The 10,089-nt window shown below is 34.7% G+C and overlaps 1 protein-coding gene across 1 annotated transcript in view; it reads right to left on the bottom strand.

Annotated features, from left to right (window-relative positions):
* Positions 1-10,089, bottom strand: part of FAT1 (FAT atypical cadherin 1) — a 151,129-nt gene that overhangs the window by 58,922 nt on the left and 82,118 nt on the right. The window contains exons 3-6 of the mRNA XM_007948396.2: positions 9,640-9,701; positions 6,491-6,820; positions 5,907-6,117; positions 3,477-3,616 (exon numbers count right to left, since the gene is read on the bottom strand). Coding sequence (XP_007946587.1) covers positions 3,477-3,616; positions 5,907-6,117; positions 6,491-6,820; positions 9,640-9,701 — 743 coding nt within the window. The remainder of the gene's footprint in view (positions 1-3,476; positions 3,617-5,906; positions 6,118-6,490; positions 6,821-9,639; positions 9,702-10,089) is intronic.

Raw genomic sequence — 10,089 nt, forward strand, 5'->3', positions numbered from 1 at the left:
TTTTTTTTTTTTTTTTAAGCTGTGCTAAAATAAAAAGTACAATTACCAGGGAAGGAGTGTACTACTAATTACTCATTTATATGGTAAGTGATAAATGCTGTAGGTATATGTGTCATCTTTAGTAATGAGAACACTTGGCACAGAGGATCTTTTCTCCTACTTATTAAATTCCTCTTGCTAGACTTCTGGTTAGGTGATCATTCAAAGTGGTCCACAATGCACTTATACTCTTCCAGACCTTTAAACCTTTCTCTCAGAATTACCTCATTAAATATATTACAGTTCTTGTTGTTCCATTCTCATTTTCATGTTCTAAAATATAACTTCATGAACTTACTTATAAAGAGAGGGAAATCAATTGATTTTGCTTGTCCCTAGAATAAGAACAGTTACCAACAAAATTTAAATTTTAAGAATACACTAGAACTTATACATGACAATTTCAAAATGCCCCCAAGACATGGGATATATATCAATTTTACATACACTAAAAATCACAAGCATTTGGAGAAAGGGATAAAATACTGTCACAACCAGCTTCAAATTATCTACTCATTTATTAATTAACAAGACATCATAAAGAGACCATAATTTTTATTTTCTCGAATCAAATAAATGATTTAACAGATGATCTATCTCATTTGAGATTTATAATAGTATAAACTAAAGTTAGAAAATTGGAATGTAGAATTTTTTTTTTTTTCCTTTTTCTCTTAGGGCACATATCTCCACAGAGATGCCAACACTCAAATGTCAGTATAAAAGACAGCATGGTCTCTGCGTGAACTAAACATTTGTAATTTTGTTATATTTAGGGCTGTAAAAACTTCCCCAAAGAACTGCCTGGTTACTGCTCAGAGAGCAATTTTAAAAAGGTGTGGCTGTGAAACTATTTGCAGGTATTCACAGATATTCAAGGCATCTAATGGCAAAGTCATAGGGAGTATGCCGTACTGGCTTCCGTGTAAGACGCTCTGGTGATGTACTAGGTAAGGCAAGCGGCTGCTAATTTGAAGGTCAGAGATTTAAATCTCCCAGCCATACTGTGGGAGGAAGATGAGGCAGTCTGCTTCCATAAAGATATACAGCCTCGGAAACCCTACAGGGCAGTTCTACCCTGTTCAATAGGGTCACTATGAGTTGGAATTGACTCGATGGCAATGGGTTTGGTTATTTTGGTTTTGGCTTTTGTGTAAAGTTTGTTTGTTTTGTTTTTTGAAATTGAGGGCCTATGTGTATGGGTTAGACATAGTTGTAATTGTGGTTCCTACATAATCTATATTTTATCTGTCTGGTTCTTAAGGCATTGATCTGGGGAGATTAGCCATACTGTCATGCGTCTTAGGACCAGGGTTCACTCATTAGATACACTCAATCTGTGACTGTACTCGCAGTTATCTGGTTTTGTGGCTCCTCCTAACTCACAAATGAGAAAGAACTGCTGTTCTCGCTGTTGTTAGACACCACTGAGTCGGCTCTGAGTCACTGACCCCACATACAATAGAATGAAAAACTCCCTGGTCCTGCACCATCTTCATAATCCTTGCTATGCTTGAGTCCATCGTGGCAACCACTGTGTCAATCCATCTCACTGAGGGTCTACCCCTTTTTCACTAACTACAAAGGACTAGAAGAAAGTAAATTTGGATTGCCTTAGCACTCTATCAAGCCTGAGCATCCACAGAGGCAGTCTTCCCAACTTCTTACTTCAACTTGACCCAGCAATATGGCCATCTCCATATTATTTCTGTCTCCTGATTTTTCCTTTCCAACTTCAAACACACTTAGCCCTCTTCTCTCTTGTTAATGTAGTAGCAGCAGATTCTGTTGTTCCCAAAGAAAGGCCTTTGGAAAGCTACCTATCCCACCACTCTGAAAGTCCTTTCTGAAAGGCAACTTTTTCCCAACTTCATATATATCTCTAAAGATGGATGTTAGTACACTAACAGTAAACCAAATATAAAAGTGCAAAATCTGGTCTCAGGAGACTATGTTTTAATTTGAATTGGCTTCATGTTACAGCAGTGCTTTATTAGAAAGATCTTTGGTGAAACTGAACATTTCTGTAAATGAAATCTTTTGGAATAGAAACCATTAACAGTTTAGAATTCCACTTTTTAACAAATTATAATAGCGTAGTATTCATAATATTATCTGATATTAAGGAGGAGTGGGGTAGAAACCTATCCTGATCTAGTGAGGAAAAGAATTTCTGAAAGTTGACATAATAGTTCACAGCAATGTATTACTTTATAATAGGATCATTTTAATATAAAATTTATTCAAAATTAGTGGAAGTCTTAAGTGGGAATTATAGGAAAATACAGTTTTTCTCCCCCATTTACAATTACTGCAAAATATCATAGAAAGATCAAAACAAAAAAATAATATACAAATATTGTCAAATATGAAAATAAATGTAGATAATTTTTGGTAAACAGAGATTATGTAAAAGTCCTTATCTTTTACCATTTGAACATAATCTCCAAGAACAAAGGATTTTTGCCTGTTTTCTTTCCTGCCATTCAGTTTCCAGAACAATATTTGGGAATGGTATATTTTTCAATTAATATGCAAGCATATCTCAGAGGCACTGTGGGTTCAGTTCCAGATCACAGCAATAAAGCTAGTATCACAATAAACAAAGTGACATTTTTTTCTGGTTTTCCAGTGCATACAAAAGTTATATTTACACTAAACTGTAGGCTATCAGCAGGATCTCTGGCATAGTGGTTAAAGCACTTGGCCGCTAACCAAAAAGTTGGTGGTTCAAACCCATCAGATGCTCCCTGTGAGAAAGATGAGGCAGTCTGCTTCCGTAAAGATTTCTAACTTTGGAAACCCTAGTGGGCAGTTCTACTCTGTCCCAAAAGTCTCACTATAAGTTGGAATTGACTCAATGGCAGTACATTTTGGATTTTGAGGTAGTCTCTTAAGTGTACAAAAGTATTATGAAAGTCTGAAATATTGTGAACATTACCAAAATGTGACACAGAGACATGTAGTGAGCAGCACATTCTGTTGGAAAAATAGTGCTGATAGACTTGCTTGATACAGGGTTGCCACAAACCAATTTGTAATAAGTACAGTATCTGCAAAGTACAATAAAGCAAAGCACAATAAAATGTGACATTCCTATATTCAAAAATCAGTGTAAAATTAGAAGATGTACAGTGTGTAACAATGGGGGTATTTTTGTTGTTCTTATTGTTACATCTTCTGTCAAAAAATTTTAAATGGCTTAATCACATGCAAAACTTAAATCAGGATTTGCAGTAAATTTTCTTTCCCTAAAAAAAAAAATCTTTGGTGCATATGTGTAAGCTGTAACAACATACTTTAGAACCTGATTTTTAACCTCAGAGGGCAGAACCAACTGTTTAAATTGTCTTAAATCCTTCTTCAGTACACTCCAATCAGTATAACTAATTGCTATCTAATTCTTCTTCCGACAAATACTTAATTAGTTCACCTACCTGGGTAAGTATAGTTGTGGTTCCATCTGTAGCCTCTACTGTAAGGTTATAGTTTGATTTTTGTTCTGCATCAAGAGGTTTGGCAACAATGATGGTTCCAGTGCTCTTGTCCACATCAAAGTGACTATCATAGTTACCACCTGGTTTAAATTAGGACAAACAGAAGAGCAAAAGCAGGTCACAGGCATAAAATGTCATCTCTTTTGTTGTTTTCTAGTACTTAATGGCAGTGAACGGAAACTTTTAGTACACTTAGTGAGATGATTCCAAAGAGCTAGGATTTTGAAAGACAGGAAGAATGGCCAATTAGAAAGATAATGCTAATTATACCAGAAGACAAAGGTGAATAATAATTGTCAAGAACTATTAATTGAGAAAAAGGGGAAAAAGCAACTCTAAACACAGAAAAACATTACTAATATAATTATTAGTGTGTGTGTGTGTGTGTGTGTGTATATATATATATATATAAAACATAATTTCAATATGCTTATTAAGGATTTCAACTATCATTTTAATTTATAGCTTAGAAGTTATATTAAAACACCAGTTAATAACCAATGTTAATCACTTAAAAGTTTAATTACTCAAAAAATATATTTGTCACACTTTGAGCATAATGCACTGACAACATAACTAAGCAAAACAAATGATAATCATGAAAAAAAAATTGTGGCAGCTAGCTTCAATGAGTCCTGGCTCTTACACACAACTTAAAAAGAAATGTGGTCCCACTGTTGTCAAAAACCCAAGGATTAACAAAGTGAAAGTTTCTATTCTGCTAATATTACCCAAACGCATCGCCAATCACATTCTAGGTATTTATCATTCAAACACAAACATATAATCCAGGGTGCTTTGCATTTTAAATTGATTGAACTTGAGATACTTATAACCACGAAATGAAATGGAATGAAAATAAAGGCTGGACATCATGAAGATTTATTTCTAAATCTAACTAAAAGCAAACACAGCCCCCCCCCACACACACACACAATCCTCAGTCAAACCTAAAACTAAAGATACAGGGATGTAAAAATCAACATGTCTGCAAATGAAATGGAAAACCATAAGCACGCTTTGAAAAGAAAGGTTGGGGGGGCAATGAAACGTCACTGGAAATTAAAAAGTTCTGAAAATCAGTGCTTTTATTTTAGATCTCATAATCTGAAGGCAAATTATGTGATCTCAGCAGATACCTTCTGCTGTACAGTTCAGGTCACAAGCCATCTGATAGATGTAAAACACTTCTCTAGCAAGTGTATCTCCTGGCACAGCCAAAAAGAAGCAAGCAAGCATGGAAGGCAAGCACAGAACAAGGAAGAACAATCAATCAATCCAGTTCCCAAGATAGTAAGTAGTAATCAGTGAAGTAAGATAGACATGAATAGCAAGCAGCCTGTTAACGTGGAAACATGATAAAAGTTAACAGAAGGAAGCTAGCTAGGCAAATAATTTCATTCTTATCTTAAAACGAAATTGTAATGGTTTCAAGATGACTGGATTATCTAATAATTTCATACAGACCAAAATGGGGAAAACAGTCCAACTATCTAGGGTTCAAAAGGTAAAGCCTGTACCAAACAGACCCTGTGGTGACTGTAGCTTATGTCCCATGTGCCTCATGTTGCCAAAATGGCATGTGGAGATAAGAAGGGTAAGAGGCAGGAGAGGGAAAAAGGGATATATAGGTCCAAGTAGAGCTGAATCTCAGCATGAACTTTTGATCTTAAATATCCTTTTAATTGGAATATTATGGAAAAAAAAAAAAAAAAAGAGTGTCAAGAAAAAATCTAAAATGTCTAATGCAGGTTTTTTAATGTGCGGATAAGCTGAACTAAATAACAAAAAATCCAAATAAAAAGATGAGTTGGCTCAGGCATGGAAATTTTATTGCACAGTAACTTAATCTAATGAACCCTGCTTCCTACTGAAACTCAGGTAAATAAAACAAAAATGTAACAGCTGGCACTATGATTTTTAAGTTACACAAATCAAAATTTGCAAGCTTATTTCCTATAAAATACTGGCATGTGACAGTCACACAGGCATAGCTATTTTAACATTCAATCATATTCACTAAAAATAATAGTGTGCCATATGTTATGTATCAAGAACTAAAAATTAAGAAGCTATGCTTTTAGACCACAATGTTTGTTTAGACCAAAATGATTTTCTGTACCTCCTTGTTGCAACTTAAAAGAAAATCTTATTTTTATATTAATGATATAGTGGATACAAGACCTATTTTAAACAGATTTAATATATGTTATGAAAATTTCTGCAATAAAAATATTACAATTTAAAGCAAATTCTCCACTTACAGATCTTACTCCTAATTTTAAAGTCTGAGATGTACACAAGAATCAAAAACAGGCTGTCTATGACTTAACCTATACACGGATAATGAAAACTTTGAGGAAAGCTTACCAGTGATGTCAAACCAAAGAGGTATTCCAAGGGGCTCAACAGATATCACTCCAATCATGTGAGCAACTGGATCACTTTCCATTACAGTAAAGGTAAAAAATGATTCTTCAAACACAATTGGCTCCAGGGAAGGTTTTGGTTTTGGGATCCATTCAATATGGAGTCGAGTGGTTGATGACTTCTGAGGGCGACCATTATCAACTGCCTTAATCTATAAAATACATAGGGGATAAAAACTGTATTTAAAGCTGTAACCATTAGCAAACCAGAAGTTATATCCCATAACTAAAGAATATGTTGATTTGGTCTTAAACTGAGCCAGCTGCAAACATTTAATTTGCCTCTATATATATACTATGTCTTCAACACTTGATACAAAGAGTAACATCTTCATGATCATTCTCAACATAAACAATAAGCAAACAGCTGAAAAGAAATAAACAAAACCATCCTTTTCAAATATTACCAAGCACTGCCTAATTGTTCAGTCACAAACCATGAAGATATTTACTGAATGGAGATAAAAGTTATAGGTTCATAGTCAAAGCATATAAGGAAATCAAAGAAAAATATCTTTAGCTCACTGTAAGAATATCATATTCTCCAGCTCCAGAAAACTTCTTGGATGAAACCACTCCAGTTTTTGGTTCAATGAAAAATCTGCCCTGCTCGTTCCCCTCTTCAATGCTGTAGGAGATTTCTGCATTGGGCCCTTCGTCTTTGTCTGCAGCTATAACACGATATATGGGCTCTCGCTTGGCACTTCTTTCTCGTTCTGGTTTTTCCCGCTCTGGGAGCCCAATTTTGTAGAACTTTTGCAGGAACTGAGGTTTGTTGTCATTTTCATCAAGGATTTTTACAATTACTCTTGCAACTGTTGATTTGGGGGGACTGCCGTTGTCTGTCACAGTCACCTGTTTTGAAAGGTAACAGATCAGTAAATGTATTTTAAAGGCAGTATATAAAAAGTGAGTACCTTCTTGCCAACACCACCTAGCATTTGTTTGAGCCTCTTAGGTTTACAAAGCACTGTGACACATACTGCCTTCTCTCATTCTGACAATAGCTCGTGAGGAGGTAAGGCATCCTCTCCTGTATTTACAGATAGTGGACTCATGCAGCTGGCAAAGGGGAAGAAAGAAAAGGCTATTGTTAGCCCTTAGGCTCTTTCCATATCATGCTGCCTCTCTTCCTCACACAACTGTCATTGTAAAGTTAACTTCACCAAAATGTTAAGCTCTCAAGAATTTTTAATATTTTTAAAGCCATAGAAGAGATATGTGAAAATTTTGCTTTAAATATTAAGAATACTCTTAAAATAATAGACACCAATATAATGAAAAATAAAATCTCTACATATGGCATGCAAAAACTTATTCTTAAGTATCATCAGTAAAACACAGTCACCATTTTTAAGCATATGTAATATACTTCTAATACTACTAGTAATTATTTTGGGAGCTCTGGTAGCGTAGTGCCCAAGGCATTTGACTGCTAACCAGAAGGCTGGCTGTTCAAACCCACCAGCCACATTCCTCGGAAGGAGGGTTGGACAATCTACTTCCATAGTGGTACTGCGTCAGAAACCCAAGGAGGGGTTGCTTTGAGTTGGATCCGACTCGACGGCAGTGTGCAGTAATTATTTCACTTGTTTAACTGTTTTCTTACACATAAGTTTTCAATGCTTAATAGGGTGGACAAAAACATTTAAATTTAAGACCAACTTAATAAATTATATTTTTTGGTAAAAGTAATATAAAATAGCATCCATTTTAAGTAAGTAACTCATCCACTCAGTTGAAGTATAAAGTTCATGCTTGGTTTCTTGAGGACTGAACTAGTGACTGCATCTAAATGCATAAGAGACAATACTATCCTTAAATCAAATGTTTGTATTTATTTCAATGTGTAAATTATAAACAATGCCCTTATAGTTATTATCCCCTTACTCATACCTCTAATTCCTTCCAAATTAGATTACCAAAAACTAAAAATATTAAAGCAAATTAAGTGTTGCATGAAATTAATTTTTTTTTTGAATCTTGGTAAATATAAATCCTTTTGCTTCAAAGTGTGAATGTATCCTGGTGGTGCTTATCAGAGTATCCAAGTAGTTACTTCAATGTATGAAGCATTATCAGTTCACAATTTACCTTCCCAAACTCAAAATAAAACAAAAGAAAGATTATTATTTTAGTTTTATCTTCTCAAAATTCTTCTCTTGATTAGTTTTCATGTCACCTTTAGAAAATAAATGAATGAATGAATTAAAAAGCAATACAAGTAAGTACTATGCTTTGTAGTGTTCACCATACTAAAATGACTCCTAAGTTTGGGTCCAGTAATCAATAGCCAGGGAAACAGCTTTTAGCACGTGATGGAAAATAACTCTCCTCTTTAAAATAAATCACATAAAGAAATGACTAATTGGGGAGAGCACTATGGCTGTAAGACTACCTTTCCTTTCCTATATAGTGATTCATACCTATGCAGTTCACATATGTGCATACACACACACACACAATATATAGCTATAAAAAACCTAAATATTTTACTAAGTTAGAAAACTAGGACCAAGAATAAATTAAATAGGCACTGTTATGAACACTAATAATAGTTTTAAACATAAAAGCAATTTACAAATAAACAAACAATAATTTAGAATATGCTCATTTATCCACACTGGTAGAATGGAAATGTTACGCGGAGAACTTGTAACTCAACAAAAGCACATGGCCTTTTCCACATCTGGCTCTATTACCAACACCAGCCTTTAATGTGTGAGAAGAGAATATATCAACAAGGCTGATGGGTTTGTTCTGTCCCATTTTCCCTTTCCAAGGCTATCTCTTCTCTTGATCTTTTCCTGGTTTGCAGGCAATGGTACCCAATTTCATTGGCCCTGACAGCCACATTACACTCTACCTTCCTCCTCCAAATTACTTGTATCCTTTCTCCCTTGGAAATGAGGCAACCAATAAATAAAAAGCCTTATTTAAAAAAATGACTAGAATGCATTTTAAATTCACCCTGAAAATGAGAAGCCTCAGAAGAAGAACTAAAGAAGAGCACATATCAGACTTCAACCTATTTTTATGTTAGAAATTCCTAAAAAGCACAAACTTCATATAACTCATAGTTTAAAAAATATAAACAATGCTGACAGTGAGTATTTCATAGCCAAAATCACATCTAGAAACAAACTATAATTGCAAGGGCTGAACTAGATCTCTCCACATTTACCATAAACATATTTCAAAAGCCTAATACTAAGGAAGATGGGGCAATCTACTTCCGTGGTGATACTGCCTTGGAAACCAAAGGAGGGGTCTCTATGAGTCGGTCCGACTCGACGGCACATAACAACAACATAACAACAGTACTAAGGAAAAGAAAGATGCAGAATACATAGAGAAAAATACCACTCTGTAAGTGGAAATCAAACCCAAATAATATTTTTTACATTGTATTTAGTGTGTGCACACACAGGTACACATGGGATGCATACATGTATGAAGCATATAAATTAGAATGGAACTCATGATAGTGGTTGTGTATTCTGGGGTAAAAAGGGGAGGTAAAGGGAACTTGAACTATATTCATGTTTTATTTTCTTTTTAATTAATAATCAAAAGCAAATATAACAAAATATTTAAGGGCTGTCAACACTGATTAGTGAGAACAAATTTTTTTCCCCATAATATTTATACTCCAAATTAAAAAAAATACTTACTTCTAAAATGTGTTCATCTTGCTGTTCTCGGTCTAGCTTCCTTGATGTAGTTGTGATGAGACCTGTGAAATTTTAACAGTTCATTAATCCTCACAAAATAAAGTCAATTACTCTTGGAAAAGTCTGAGTAAATCTCTACCTCTCAAGGGAGGGGGGAAAAAAAAACATTAATTAAAGGAATGTGAATTGCAGATATATTTACAAACAATTCATTTCACACTTCCTCACTTTCATGATTATTAAACATATTGAATAAATGACAGAAGTATTAAGGAGGAGGAAAATCGGAGATCCAGCAAGATGGCGAACTAGGCACAAGGACTGCACAGACGTTCTTCAACAAAGAAAAGGGAAACCAATTAACATAGACACAGAAGATAATCTTGGACCCCTAAGCCTTGAAGGGACGGATACAAAAGTGGACTAAACCCCAACTAGCAGAAGAATTTG

The sequence above is a fragment of the Orycteropus afer genome, unplaced genomic scaffold, assembly GCF_000298275.1.
Source record: "Orycteropus afer afer isolate SDZICR_OR568_19922 unplaced genomic scaffold, OryAfe1.0 scaffold00215, whole genome shotgun sequence".
In the NCBI taxonomy this organism is placed as follows: domain Eukaryota; kingdom Metazoa; phylum Chordata; class Mammalia; order Tubulidentata; family Orycteropodidae; genus Orycteropus; species Orycteropus afer.